The sequence below is a fragment of the Garra rufa genome, chromosome 24, assembly GCF_049309525.1.
Source record: "Garra rufa chromosome 24, GarRuf1.0, whole genome shotgun sequence".
Taxonomy (NCBI): Eukaryota; Metazoa; Chordata; class Actinopteri; order Cypriniformes; family Cyprinidae; genus Garra; species Garra rufa.
The window spans coordinates 35,484,658-35,500,568 of NC_133384.1; the positions used below are offsets into that span (position 1 = coordinate 35,484,658).

At 35.8% G+C, this 15,911-nt stretch overlaps 5 gene segments (V, D, J or C); 3 read left to right on the forward strand and 2 right to left on the reverse strand.

Moving 5' to 3' along the window:
• Positions 1 to 4,316: 4,316 nt before the first annotated feature.
• LOC141300318 (Ig lambda-3 chain C region-like) lies at positions 4,317 to 5,510 on the reverse strand. The segment is given in 2 exon segments: positions 4,317 to 4,633; positions 5,498 to 5,510. Coding segments are annotated over 2 exon segments (330 nt in total).
• Positions 5,511 to 6,027: 517 nt separating this feature from the next.
• Positions 6,028 to 6,488, forward strand: LOC141300319 (immunoglobulin kappa variable 1-8-like). The segment is given in 2 exon segments: positions 6,028 to 6,082; positions 6,169 to 6,488. Coding segments are annotated over 2 exon segments (375 nt in total).
• Positions 6,489 to 7,463: 975 nt separating this feature from the next.
• On the forward strand, positions 7,464 to 7,915 carry LOC141300321 (immunoglobulin kappa variable 4-1-like). The segment is given in 2 exon segments: positions 7,464 to 7,512; positions 7,593 to 7,915. Coding segments are annotated over 2 exon segments (372 nt in total).
• Positions 7,916 to 9,259: 1,344 nt separating this feature from the next.
• LOC141300322 (Ig kappa chain V-III region VH-like) lies at positions 9,260 to 9,714 on the forward strand. The segment is given in 2 exon segments: positions 9,260 to 9,308; positions 9,392 to 9,714. Coding segments are annotated over 2 exon segments (372 nt in total).
• A 798-nt stretch (positions 9,715 to 10,512) lies between these two features.
• LOC141300323 (Ig lambda chain C region-like) lies at positions 10,513 to 12,116 on the reverse strand. The segment is given in 3 exon segments: positions 10,513 to 10,973; positions 11,800 to 11,851; positions 12,054 to 12,116. Coding segments are annotated over 3 exon segments (432 nt in total).
• Positions 12,117 to 15,911: the final 3,795 nt, after the last annotated feature.

The following is a 15,911-nucleotide window of genomic DNA, read 5'->3' on the forward strand; positions in this document are numbered from 1 at the left end:
GGCAGTGGATCTAAGAGTGATTTCTCTCTGACCATCAGTGGAGTCCAGACTGAAGATGCTGGACATTATTACTGTCAGAGTTTTCATTGTAGAACAGATTCTGATGGTGATTGTGAGGGTGATTTTGTGTTCACACAGTGATAAAGAGTCGTACAAAAACCTCCATCAGTCAGAGTCTCAGTGACTGAACTGATACTGCAGCTGCTCAAACACTATCACTCACTACTGACACACAGAGACCAAACACAGGAACTACACATGTGCTCACAACTGAGTTATGAGTATACAGTGAAAGGAGAAAGAAAAAAAAAAATCAAAACCTAAACAAAGCTAACATTTCCAGATTTGTTAGCAGAAAAAAGTGCAAGAGTCAAGTCAGATGGTTTAATTATATAAACATGAAAATATAAATAAGACATTTTTAGTGTCAGTCTCAGCACTATAAATGTATGTTGCATTAAAATTATGGTTTAGTTACATCCAAAATGATTGGCAGTGAAACACTAATAGAGCAGTTAACAAAAAACCTCTACTCTACTTTTAAGTGCACTTAAAATTGGGGCTGTCAAATGATTAATCACGATTAATCAAAATAAAAGTTTATGTTTACATACTAAATGTGTGTTTACTGTGTATATTTATTATGCATATATAAATACACACACATACATGTATATTAAAGAAAAATGTTTTAGATTTATATAGAAAATATTTATAATTCTATATATAGTCTAAATTAAATAGAAGTATAACTATTCATACATATTAATATTTTTTTAATCTATACATGTATGTGTGTGTGTGTAATACATAATAAATATACACAGTATACACACATTTAGTATGTAAACATAAACTTTTCTTTCGGATGTGGTTAATCGTGATTAATCATTTGACAGCCCTACTTAAAATACATCACCCAAACATCTTTTCACGGCTAAGACTCGTGCAGAGTAAAAATGCAATGACATGAAAACACGTAATTTTAGCACAAAACACAATTTAGGCCATAAAACAAATCAGTTTTATCATATTAATCAGATCATATTAATTTCTGATTGATACATTTTACCAAACACATTCAAACAAACAGGTCATGCAGTCGACAAGAGCAGTGTGTCAAACCACTGCACATTTACTGAATGTTCAGACTTTAACTTCTAGTCAACAGTCTGACAGCTTATAAAAGGTCACAATGACTGTTAAACCAACGTAACATCTAGTGATTGTCAGATCCTCACTGAGATTTTGTGCATTTGAGAACCATATAAAGAAATAAACAGTTAGTCAATTGACTGATGGATGTTTTTTTCACAAAGAGTCACTTTGCATCGGCACATGCTTCAGCGCTCCGAGTGTTTATAGTGTTCAGACTCAAACGCTTTATAACACACTGCTGTTTACTACGGTACAAAACCAACAAACACAATGAATCTCTTCAGCAGCTTCATCTGGATTCTGACAGCTTTTATTCCAGGTAACAGAAGTGAAAGATGCTCATTTTTGATTCTTTAATGTTCATTTCATTTGATTAAACACATATAATGTTGTTGTCAGCAGCATCCAGAGGAATCACTGTGACTCAGCCTGAAGCTCTGACTATTTCTGAAGGACGAGACACCACTATAGAGTGTAAAACTGATGCTGGAATACATAGCTGGGGTTTAGCTTGGTATCATCAGAAACCTGGACAAACTCCTAAACTCATCATTTATAGGGTAGATGATCGCTATGGTAACAGTTTCAGTCGATTCAGTGGAAATGGAGCACAAGGTGGGACTGATTTCACTCTGACCATTACTGTCAGAGTCGACACTCTATCAGTGGTAACTATGTGTTCACACAGTGATAAAGAGTCGTACAAAAACATCCGTCAGTCAGAGTCACAGTGACTGAACTGATACTGCAGCTGCTCAAACACTATCACTCAACAGTACAGAAACATAAATGTGATCTCAATATCAATTTTGTTGAGGTCCATCGTCATTTTTTGAAGACTATTACAATTATTTTAATATGCAGATTTGTTTTCAAGATCATTTATGGTTTATCACTTCTACTCTCAAATCATTTTTTAATACGTGATCTTTTTAATTATGTATTTTTATAATGCATAGTTTCTTTCTAATTATACATTCTTATTCCAAAAAGCATCAGCAAGATATAAAGATTTTACTGCTTGAATAGTTTGTTCATCACCTTCCAGTTAAAAGTCTCCATCCTTGTACAATTAATTCCTTATATAAGTCTTATAAAACTACCTCTCAAACTCAATAACTGTCTCATCACTCCATGAGCAGAAGTGAAACTGATCCAGTTCACTGTTGAACCAATCGAACAATGATACTGTTTCAGAGTTTTAACTTTTCATGGATATTAAATGAAATATAAAACATGTTTTCAGTTGTTTGCTACAATAAATGTTAATCTAACACACTTAATCTAATTACATTTATCTAAAACTATATGTTTCATCATGTATCTGCAGGTGTTTTTTTATGGTCCATTGAGAAAAGTTTGTACATTTTTTTTTGAATGTGAGCTAAAGTCCTGATCCAAAGAACCACCTGAAATAAAACAACAACAACAAAAAAACAACAACAACAGTACATTTTAATAGAATCGCCACTGAATGATAAATCACACAAGGCAGAGCAGATGCAGATGCCAGCGACTGAAGCTGGATGTGGAGAATGAAGGAGTCGCTCATGTGCTATTAGTCTCTATGTGAAAAAACTGCAGGAACATCGTGGATTTGACATAAATTCTTTGGTCTTGTAGATGTATTCAGTAGTGAATGATCAGATATAATTTATAACAACTTGGCTATTAGATGATGTAATAGTAGGAAAAATAGTCTCATTTCAGTGTTTCAATTGTATTTTGTGTCTGTTAATGAGTGACTCTTCAGGTAAATGATCTGGAGTGTGTTTGCATATTGATCAGATGCTTCAGTGCTCTGAGAGTGTTTATAGTGCTGTGAGTTTAACACTTCATCACTGACACACACAACAATCTTCATCAACATGACCTTCATCATCTTCATCTGGACACTTTTATACTGCTTCATATTACAAGGTGAATAGTATATATTTGAAATAAAAATTAAATAATTTTACAATATGTCAAATAATTTATTTTTATTGACTTATAAATGTTTGCTTTTCAGAGTGTAAAGCTCAGATCACAGTCACTCAGACTCCAGTGAAAACTGCCACACCAGGAGAAAATGTTGGGATGAGCTGTAAACTCAGCAGTTCTGCTACAGCCTGCAGCCCAGCATGTGTGTTCTGGTACTTACAGAAACCTGGAGAAGCTCCTAAACTCCTGATTCGTTATGTAAACACCCGCCAGTCAGGAACTCCATCTAGATTCAGTGGCAGTGGATCTGGGACTGATTTCACTTTGACCATCAGTGGAGTCCAGACTGAAGATGCTGGACATTATTACTGTCAGAGTTTTCATTGTAGAACAGATTCTGATGGTAATTGTGAGGGTTTATTACTGTTATTACTGTCAGAGTTACCACTATATCAACAGTAGGGTGTTCACACAGTGATAAAGAGTCGTGCAAAAACCTCCGTCAGTCAGAGTCACAGTGACTGAACTGATACTGCAGCTGCTCAAACACTATCACTCACTACTGACACATAGAGACCAAACATAGGAACTACACATGTGCTCAAAAGTTATGACGGAAATCAGCTTTGTTAGACTGTGATCTGTCAAATGACAGATGGTATCAATCAGGCACTGATTCTGAGACAAATTTATGTCAAATCAAACAAAAAACACACATTTTTTTCTCAGTTCCAGTGATGTAGTTTTTGTTTTGTTTTTGTAGATTCTGCTACAATCATGATAAACTTGCCTTATGAAACTACCGCTCAAACTTTAGAAGTGCCTCATCACTCCATGAGCAGAAGTGAAACTGCTCCACTTCAGAGAGTTGAACCGATCAAACAGTGAAACTGTGAGTTTGAGGTGTAAATCAGATTTGCATTGGCAGCTTTAGTGATTCTGATCGTCTCAGAATAGAGCAGCTCTGTCTCCAGTGACCATGTTCAAACCCCAAGAGCTTCAGTTCACATTTACTGCTAAATACAGCTGTTCTCAAATATTACAATCCATCAACAGCAGCTCAAACTTTAGTGAAGGAACGACACACTGATCAATGATGCAGTCGAACACAAATGGAAGGCGTTAAGAAGCTTTATTGAATGAACATCAATGGCAGCACATTGAAAGACTGCTTCAGTATTGAGCTGTAAATCACGTGACTGCTGTGAATCCTGCTGCTCTTCACTGGAGAAACATCAGCACTCGGAGCTCTTGAGGAACGAGGCCTCTTGATCATCTCCAGCATGTGTTACTCTACAGATGAAGTGTTCTGTGCGTTCCCAGAGTGCTTTTTTGACGCTCAGGACGCTGCTGAGGCTATATCGTCCGTCCTGCTCGCTCTCTGCGCTGGTTTGAACCCCCTCTGTGACCTTTGACCCGTCCAGCATCCAGCTCACCTGCGCCCCCTGTGGAGAGTAAGAGCTGAGCAGACAGAGCAGTGCGGCTGAGTCTCCAGAGATCTGCAGAGAAGAGGGAGGCAGCAGAGACACGGAGGGCTTCACTGCAGGACCAGCTGAAACACACAAACACACAAAACTCAATTATTCACATCTGCAGCTATAATCTTAAATTGAAAATCACATACAGTTTGTCATTTTACCATAACTCCATATCACTGCTTTTATTCACATGTCACAAATATCCTGAATTAAGTATAAAAATATTCTCAGATAAACTAATTTTCAGTGCTACTGAATGTATCATGTACTTCAAAATATAAATCAGTTCTCTAAAGCAGACATGATATACGGCAAACCATATAATAATTTGATTTTATCTGAATAAGGAACAGTTTAATCTCAAGCTGATTTTAAAAACACTGTACACATGCAAACTGATGATTTAATATTTAAAAAAATTTAAACAATCATTTCATTATTCTATTTTGAGACTCACAATTATAAATATCAATAAATATAAAGTCAAATTATGAGTTCTTCAAATCTTTCTCTTATTGTCTGATGATGACACCTACATTAGAATTATTTTGTCCGTATCCTTAAACTTTTGTACAACTCCTAATTTACCAAAAATTGTTTAAAAATCATGTATTTTAAGAAATAATTGATTATGTCAGAAAATACTGCAATTAATATATTTCAAGCAATGAAATGGTAGCAAAAACATAATATCTGAAACTGCTCATGTAAAATTTTAAGATATTTAAAATCACTATGAAATATGCTTTAAAATGGTAAAATATGAATGCTATGAAATATAAATGAATATATGTATTTTTTAAATAGCAGACCCTTTTTAATAAATTAAAACATTTTATTTAACATTTTATATATTTTTAATTATTTTTGCTACATTTTCATGATAGAATTGAAGAGACTTACCAATCGTCAGTTTAGTTCCTCCACCAAAAGTGTACCACAGTGCTTCATTCTAGTGAAAGCGTCGTACAAAAACCTCCGTCACACTCAAATGAACTCAAACTCCAGCCAAGAAAGAGAGAATGACATTCACACACACTGATATGAGACTCAACATCAGCCATGGATTATTATAAAAACAGCACAAAATGTGCATCTAGAAAAATAATACAATACCTGTTATTGCAAAAAGGCTGAAATCTTTTGTTTTGTAATCACTCCCAAAATGTATTCATCACATCTTTAGTATACATGTGATTTTACACTCTTCTAATTCTAATTAACTGCTTTATTAAGAAAACTTTAGGCAATAATTAAATGGTTGTTTCCAGCTGGATGACATTTTATGTATTATACACTACCATGGATAAATATATTATATAAAATAATAATAATGATTAAATGGCACAACTATCTCTACTGTCTTCAGGTAAATGAGTCTGTTTGCATATTCATCAGATGATGAGAGTGTTTATAATGCTGTGAGTTTAACACTTCATCACTGACACACAAAACAATCTATATCAAAATGACCTTCATCATCATCTTCATCTGGACACTTTTATACTGCTTCATACTACAAGGTGAATTGTGTAACTATATTAATATGAATCTTTTATAATATGTAAAATAACAAATTTTTATGGACTCATAAATGTTTGTTTTTCAGGGTGTAAAGCTCAGATCACAGTCACTCAGACTCCAGTGAAAACTGCCACACCAGGAGAAAATGTTGAGATGAGCTGTAAACTCAGTACTGCTACACCCTGCAGCCCAAACCCATGTGTGTCCTGGTACTTACAGAAACCTGGAGAAGCTCCTAAACTCCTGATTTATGCTACAGAGTACCTCCAGTCAGGAACTCCATCTAGATTCAGTGGCAGTGGATCTAACAGTGATTTCACTCTGACCATCAGTGGAGTCCAGACTGAAGATGCTGGACATTATTACTGTCAGAGTTACCACAGTGGTGGTGTGTTCACACAGTGATAAAGAGTCGTACAAAAACCTCCGTCAGTCAGAATCACAGAGACTGAACTGATACTGCAGCTGCTCAAACACTATCACTCACTCAACATTCCTCTGTGTATTGATTACGAATCCTGCCAATGGATCTGACTCTCACAGGAGCAGACGACATCTCTCTCAAAATAACAATATAGTTGTAGTTAACAACAGAAAAACATTAATAAAGCTGTTAATAAGTCATTGTGCGGCCTCTAATACTGAAATAAAGCACTTTCATTGTGTGAAAGCCTTACTGTTATTTTTTATAAGATAAAAAAAATCATTTGACTAACATTGATTATTTTGGTGAGCAGTTGACATTTAAGGGTCTTAGGTTATATATCTGATTTTTTTTTTCTTTATTTGCATATGAGACTTTAATGAAACTAAATACATCAGATAATATTGTAGTATGTGGATTAGTTTACTAAGTTATCATGGTCATGGAAAACCTGGAAATAAGAGTGAAATGTACATTTGTTATATTTACACTGTTACATTTCAAGCAGCCTGTATGTTTGCTTTTAAGTTACTTTGTGCAACAAATGATCTAAAGTAGTTTATGTTAGCTGATTCAGTTGTGTTTGAGTCCAGTCACATATATACCAGTGAAGAGTCTTCATCTAGTGATAATGCTCAATAAAACAGTATTTTAGCTGGGCTCCATCTATTATTTGTACATGTATCTTAGTACTAATGTTGGTCTTGTAGATGCATTCAGAAGTGATCTGATATCATTTATAACACACTGGCTATTAGAAGATATGTTATAAAACAGATTACTTTTTCACATTTTAGTAATTGTATTTTTAGTAATTCTATAAATAAGCAATTGTGTTCAGGTAAATGATCTGGAGTGTGTTTGCATATTGATCAGATGCTTCAGTGCTCTGAGAGTGTTTATAGTGCTGTGAGTTTAACACTTCATCACTGACACACACAACAATCTTCATCAACATGACCTTCATCATCATCTTCATCTGGACTCTCACAGCGTTTGCTCAAGGTTTGTGGAGCACAAGTTTGATATCAATTCATTTCTTCAAGTATAATACTACATTTTTTAATTCTTCTTGTGTGTTTCAGAATGTAGAGGACAGATCAGCATCACTCAGAGTCCCTCAATGACAGCTCAACCAGGAGAAACAGTTAAAATTACCTGTAAAACTAGCAGAGACGTGTACAATGATGGTGCTGATGATTTTTTAGCCTGGTACTTACAGAAACCTGGAGAAGCTCCTAAACTCCTGATTTATTGGGCTAACCGCCGCCAGTCAGGAACACCATCTAGATTCAGTGGCAGTGGATCTAACAGTGATTTCACTCTGACCATCAGTGGAGTCCAGACTGAAGATGTTGGACATTATTACTGTCAGAGTCGCCACAGTGGTGGTGTGTTCACACAGTGATAAAGAGTCGTACAAAAACCTCCATCAGTCAGAGTCACAGTGACTGAACTGATAATGCAGCTGCTCAAACACTTTCACTCACTACTGACACACGTAAAAAAAAAAAAAAGCACGTAAAAGTCCTCCCACTACATCTGTGTATATGTCAACTTGTAGGTGGACTTTTACGTGCTTTTCCCAAACCAGGGAAGTGACGTAGACGTATCGCCATTTGTAGTTTTTGAGACTAGTAGGGATCGGGTAAAAGTTGTTTTCAAAACACTCATGGTGGACTTACAAATTTTCCAATGCAGTGTTTTGTGAGTGCATAACCTATTTACACTACTGTAGAAGTTTGGTAAGATTACGTGCACGTTAAGTGGTGCATTTTCACGAGATACATCAGATGTTCCATTTACGGCTGTAGCAAGCCATTCGAAATACTCTGATATCTCCCTCAATGTTTGACTAAGGTAAAAAAGCTTTCGGATGGGGTATTTACATGGGCTTCGGAGTGCATAGCAATGAAGTCAAATCCGAACCATCCCTTTAAGGTGAAAGGAGAAAGAAAACAAAAATCTAAACCAAAAACATAAGCTAACATTTCGTTAGCAGAAAAAAAATACTTTCAGTCAGAATGCATAAAACTGAGTCAAGTCAGATGGTTTAATTATATAAACATGAAAACAATAATAACACTTTTAGTGTCAGTATGAGCACTATAAATGTATATTGCATTAAAATGATTACCTGATTTACATACATTCAAAATGAATGGCAGTGAAACAAACCAATACAACAGCTAAACAAAAACCTCTACTCTTTCTTTTAAGTGCACTTAAAGTACATCACCAAAACATCATCTTTATACACCAGAGACTCATGCAGAATAAAAATGCAATGACTTGAAAACACAGCATTTCAGCACAAAACACAATTAAGGCCATAAAACAAATCAGTTTTCATCTCTATGTGATCATATTCATTTCTGATTGATAAATTCTACCAAACACATTTAAACAAACAGGTCATGCAGTCGACAATTGCACATTTACTGAATGTTCAGACTTTAACTTCTAGTCAACAGTCTGACAGCTTATAAAAAGTTCACAATGACTGTTAAACAAACGTAACATCATAAAAACAGCTGCAATCCAGTGATTGTCAGATCCTCACTGAGATTTTGTGCATTTGAGAGACTTATGAAGAAATAAATGCTGTTAGTCAATTGACTGATGAAGGGTTTTTCCACAGAGAGTCACTTTGCATCGACACATGCTTCAGCGCTCCGAGTGTTTATAACGTTCAGACTCAAACACTTTATAACACACTGCTGTTTACCACGGTACAAAACCAACAAACACAATGAATCTCTTCAGCAGCTTCATCTGGATTCTGACAGCTTTTATTCCAGGTAACAGAAGTGAAAGATGCTCATTTTTGACTTTTTAATGTTCATTTAATTTGATTAAACACATATAATGTTGTTGTCAGCAGCATCCAGAGGAATCACTGTGACTCAGCCTGAACTTCTGACTGTTTCTAAAGGACAAACGGCCACTATAGAGTGTAAAACTGATCCTGGAATAGATAGCTGGGGTTTAGCTTGGTATCAGCAGAAACCTGGAGAAACTCCTAAACTCATCATTTATGGTGTAAATGATCGCTATGATAGCAGCTTACGTCGATTTAGTGGGAATGGAGCACAAGGTGGGACTGATTTCACTCTGACCATCAGTGGAGTCCAGACTGAAGATGCTGGATATTATTACTGTAAGAGTCGACACTCTATCAGTGGTAACTATGTGTTCACACAGTGATAAAGAGTCGTACAAAAACCTCTGTCAGTCAGAGTCACAGTGACTGAACTGATACTGCAGCTGCTCAAACACTCACTCAACAGTGAAGAAACACAAATATGATCTTAATGTCAATTTTGTTGCGGTCCATCATTATTTTTTGAAGTTTTTTAAAATTATTTTAATATGCTGATATTTTTTTTCCGGATCATTTATGGTTTATCACTTCTATTCTCAAATAATTTTTTAATATGTGATATTTTTAATTAGGCCTATGTATTTTTATAATGCATAGTTTCTTTCTAATTATACATTCATAATCCAAAAAGCATCAGCAGGACATAACGATTTTGCTGCTTGAATAGTTTGCTCGTCATCTTCCAGTCAAAAGTCTCCATCCTTGTACAGTTAATTCATTATTTGTATAAGTCTTATAAAACTACCTCTCAAACTCAATAACTGTCTCATCGCTCCATGAGCAGAAGTGAAACTGATCCAGTTCAAAGCGTTTAAACGGTCAAACAATGATACTGTTTCTGAGTTTTGAATTTTCATAGATATTAAATTAAATATACACCACATTAAATACTGTTAATCTAACACACTTTATCTTTTTAAATTCATCTATAACTATATTTGTGAGGTTCACAATGTGTCATCATGTAACTGCAGGTGTTTTCATGGTCCATTGAGTGAAGTTTCAAATTTTTTAATGTGAACTAAAGCCCTGATCAAAAGAGACAACCAAAACAAAAATGGCAAAAAAGAACACAAAGACATAAAGTTACAACTGTATTTCATTTATTGAGTACATTTTAATAGAATCACCACTGAATGATAAAGCGCACATATAGTCTTGTATGAAACACACAAAGCAAAGCAAGAAGCTGGATGTGGAGAATGAAGGAGTCGCTCATGTGCTGTTAGTCTCCATGTGAGACATGAGTGAGAAGAGCAGCAGATCTACTCTGAACACTGATGTCTGGTCACGTGTCCAGTGATCTCAGTCTGGCCGCTCCGTGTGGCCTCACAGCTCACTGAGACGCCCTTCATCCACTCCTGCTCAGAGAGAGTCAGGCTGCTGCTCCAGCTGTACAGACCGTCCTTCTCCAGGAGCCCAGCGCTGCTCTCCTGAGACCTGCTGCTCCCGTCCACCTTCCAGCTCAGACTCCAGTCTGACGGGAAGCCCTTGTTGGCCACACACACCAGTGTCGCTGTCTTCTTTGAGGAGATCTCTGCACTGGAGGGCGGCAGGACGCTCACTTTAGGACGAGTGACGCCTGAAAAACACACAATAGTCAACTCAGTCAAAAGAAAGCATTTCTTTGCATTTTCCTTTCAAGTTTTTAAAAATGTATGACAAATTAATACAATGATAGCTTTTCTTGGCCAATTTAACAACATTAAACTGCATGTCAAATGAATAAATTTTTACAAAGCATGTGATCAGCAAACCAACGAAAGTCTGGTAAAATATAGTGATTTGAAGAGTCATTTTTGTTATTAACTTCAATTTAACTCATTTTTAATAAAAGCATCAAAAATCAGCAACCAACATAACTGCAGGAGTTAATTACAATGTTTGATGACAGCATGAGAAAATTGGGTACAAAAGTTTGTTCGGAAAAAATATCTGGCATAGCTATTATAATTAATTACAAATATAACATAACAATCTACAAATATTAACAAAAATACAATTAAGCATCCATAATTTCCAGTTTGATAATATCTACATGATTTACTTAAAAAATTAACACACTAATCTGAGAATTTAAGTTTAATTACTGTCTTAAATTTTCAAATAAAATCTGCGGTGCTAAAATGACAACTTAATGTAAATTTAATTTCAGTGCACATTTTTAACCATTTATAATTCAATTATCAATGAGGAAAAAAATATAAAATCAAGTTATTAAGAAATAACAGAAATGATTATAGTTCACTAATAAAAATAAGATCCCATGGCAATGAAAACCATATTTACAATGTTGACTGCCAAACATTAAGTGTGAATTAAAAATAAAAATGCATCCTTTCTATAGAGCAACAAAGTGTTTAACAGTCTGTTGTTGTATTAATAATATTAAATGATGATTTACTTACTGCCAACATCCAGTTTGGTGCCGCTGCCGAAAGTCCACCACAGTGATACAAACTAATAGAGCAGCTGAACAAAAACCTCCTGAACGCTTCACTAACTACACAAACACACATCAACTGAGTCTCCAACACATCGACCCACAGCACAAATTACTTTGATTTAATTCATGTGCTTTATGCAGTCTGCATTATTACTAAAGCATGAAACTTAATTTATGGGAAAAATAACGTTTTATATCATATGTGACGTGACTCACAAACTCAGTTGATTCAGTGACTGACAGAGACTCCTCATGTCTGTTAAAAACCTGCAGGAGCATCCATGGATTTGACATAAAAAATTAAGGAATCAACAGTCATGTTTCTATTCAACTACAATCAAAAATATTCTCAGGAGAGATTCAGGTTAATATACTAAAGTTGGTCTTGGAGATGCATTCAGAATTGAATGATCTAATATTATGAAAACACTTCAGTAATTGTATTTTGTTACTGTTAATGAGCGACTGTCTTCAGGTAAATGATCTGGAGTGTGTTTGCATATTGATCAGATGCTTCAGTGCTCTGAGAGTGTTTATAGTGCTGTGAGTTTAACACTTCATCACTGACACACACAACAATCTTCATCAACATGACCTTCATCATCTTCATCTGGACACTTTTATACTGCTTCATACTACAAGGTGAATAGTGTACATTTGAGATAAACATTAATTAAATTATTTTATAAAATGTCAGAAATAGATATATTAATGGACTAATATATGTTGTTGTTGTTGTTGTTTTCAGGGTGTAAAGCTCAAATCACAGTCACTCAGACTCCTTCAGTGAAAACTGCCACACCAGGAGAACATGTTGAGATTAGCTGTAAATTCAGTTCTGCTCCAGGCTGCAGCCCAAACCCCTGTGTGTCCTGGTACTTACAGAAACCTGGAGAAACTCCTAAACTCCTGATTTATTTAACAAGCAGCCGCCAGCCAGGAACTCCATCTAGATTCAGTGGCAGTGGATCTAACAGTGATTTCACTCTGACCATCAGTGGAGTCCAGACTGAAGATGCTGGACATTATTACTGTCAGAGTGCACACAGTGGTCCAGTGTTCACACAGTGATAAAGAGTCGTACAACAACCTCTGTCAGTCAGAGTCACAGTGACTGAACTGATACTGCAGTTGTTCAAACACTATCACTCACTACTGACACACACAGACCAAACACAGGAACTACACATGAGCTCAATACTTATGTTATGACTGAAATCAGCTCTATTAGAATGTGATCTGTCCTGTGACCAGGAGCGTTGCTAGGAATTCTGGGGCCCCTCAAAATCACACTCAGTAGGGGGGCTGTTACTCTGTTCTACTATTACCCTCTGTCCGACGCACCCTGCCTGTGACAGATGGGTATCATTCAAGCTCTGATTCTGAGACAAATTTATGTGAAATCAAACAACATTTTTCTCAGTTCCAGTGATGTAGTTTATGTGTTTTTTAGATTCTACTACAATCATGATAAACTACCACTCAAACTTCATAACTGTCTCATCACTCCATTAGCAGAAGTGAAACTGTTCCAGTTCAGAGCGTTGAACCAATCAAACAGTGAAACTGTGAGTTTGAGGTGTAAATCAGATTTGCATTGGCAGCTTTAGTGATTCTGATCGTCTCAGAATAGAGCAGCTCCGTCTCCAGTGACCATGTTCAAACCCCAAGAGCTTCAGTTCACATTTACTGCTAAATGCAGCTGTTCTCAACTTTTACAATTAAAACAAAACCATTTTCCAGAGTCTAACTAATGAAACAGTTTCAGCTGAACTCAAAATAATGCAACTAGTCATAAGCATCTTCTAGTGCTTACAAGAAAAGCTGCTGCACAAACAAAATGGCAAAATAGTGCATCTGTCTTCAGGTAAATGATCTGGAGTGTGTTTGCATATTGATCAGATGCTTCAGTGCTCTGAGAGTGTTTATAGTGCTGTGAGTTTAACACTTCTTTCATCACTGATAGCTTTCCTCTATTTTAACTGAAAGAACAACCAGCAAAAACATGATGATCATCATTGGCGTCTGTATCTGGACACTCATTCTTTCTGTTCAAGGTTCATTTACTCTATTAATAACTTAATGTGATTTATATGCATGTGTTTGATGGTAAAACTGATTTTATACTTGATACTTTATTAAATGTTGCTATAATTATCTTTTGAAAGAGACTACAGGACAGATTTCTGTGACTCAGACTCCCTCAGTATCAGCTGTTCAACCAGAAGAAACAGTTACTATAAACTGTAAGACTAGCAGAGGAATTGGAGATCGTTCACGGGGTTGTAGAGACTGTCTCGCCTGGTATCTGCAGAAACCTGGAGAAGCTCCTAAACTCCTCATTTATGACATAAGATCAAGGCAGTCAGGAACTCCATCTAGATTCAATGGCAATGGAGCAGATTATGGAACTGATTTCACTCTGACCATCAGTGGAGTCCAGACCGAAGATGCTGGACATTATTACTGTCAGAGTGTACACTGGATCAACAGTAACTGGGTGTTCAGTTCAAAAACCTCTGTCAGTCAGAGTCACAGTGACTGAACTGATACTGCAGCTGCTCAAACACTATCACTCTCTTCTATCACAGTTCACCACAGCAAACACTTCTGTAAACATACAAACCGGGCCAGATTTTTGTTTTATGTTTTATGGCATGGGCTATTTTAGTGTCTTTCGGTGATCAGCAAACTATTGAACTATTTAATTAAGTTATCCATGATATTTACCAACTACAAAAAACTCTTTACTTTCTTTGCTATATAACCTTTAGACCTGATCACAGTGAACCATATTGGGATCTTTCGACTGAAAAACCATTAAGCTCTGTAATCATTTTGTGACAATAATGACAGTAAACATATTGGCCATAAACAGATCTTATAAAAATTATTCACCTCTGTGGAAGTTTTTATGTGTTGTTGTTGCACATTATTATACCACAAAGAATTAATATGAGCTTTATTTTTAAGATCAACAAAGACATACAACTGGTATACTAATATTAATTGGTATATTAAAATATTAATTGTTAATTAATTTTGCATGATTATCCACATACTTCAAGTCAGTGTAGTATTTATTAGTTGATGCACTTTTGACAGTCCTTACAGCTTTGAGTCTGAGTGGATCTTGTAAGGCTTCTATCAGCGTTAAAGATCCAGTCATTGCATTTCTACCTAGAAAACTCAATCAGGTGTTTCTTTATGATTGACTGGTAATTAATCATTTACTCAAATAATTTGCACTTTTTTATCTATTTCAGATGGCTGAGCAAAAACAAACTGCTGTCAGTGTCTAAAAAGTAAAATACTCAATAGTAACTGTTTGTTTCTAAACTTTTGTATAAAATCAATACCAAATTCACAATCATGCTGTTGATCTGATATTCCAAAGAAACTGAGCTCTTGCATGTCTGATGTTGTTTTATATCAGTGAAGGATTAAATTAACATGTGAACTCATTCAATATTTTCTTAAGTCTTAGTGAAACAACACAATAAACCAACTTCAAATTGTTGACATTTTCCAGAAGCATTTGCATAGAGATTCTGTTTTACATGAGCGTCACACGCTTCAGTGCTCTGCATGTGTTTATAACTCAAACATGAAACATGATCAGCAACTGTTTTTCACTATAACTAAACCTACAACCAGCAAAAATGACTTTCATCACCATATTGATCTGGACACTAGCAGTATTATGTGGAGGTTTGTGTCAGTAAATACATTACATACATTATTTACTTGTTATTTTTATGTGTTGTGAAGACATATGGTTGTAAAAGTGTTTGGGATTTCTGATCTTTTTCATTTGACAGAATCTATTGGGCAGGTGACAGTGACTCAAACTCCCTCAGCGCTGCTCGCTCAAACTGGACAATCAGTCACTGTAAACTGTAAAAGTAGCAGTAATCCAGAATGCTGTTATGGTGATGGAAAACCCGGTCTTAGCTGGTACTTACAGAAACCTGGAGAAGCTCCTAAACTCCTCATTTATTATACAAACCGCCTCCAGTCAGGAACTCCATCTAGATTCAGTGGCAGTGGATCTAACAGTGATTTCACTCTGAC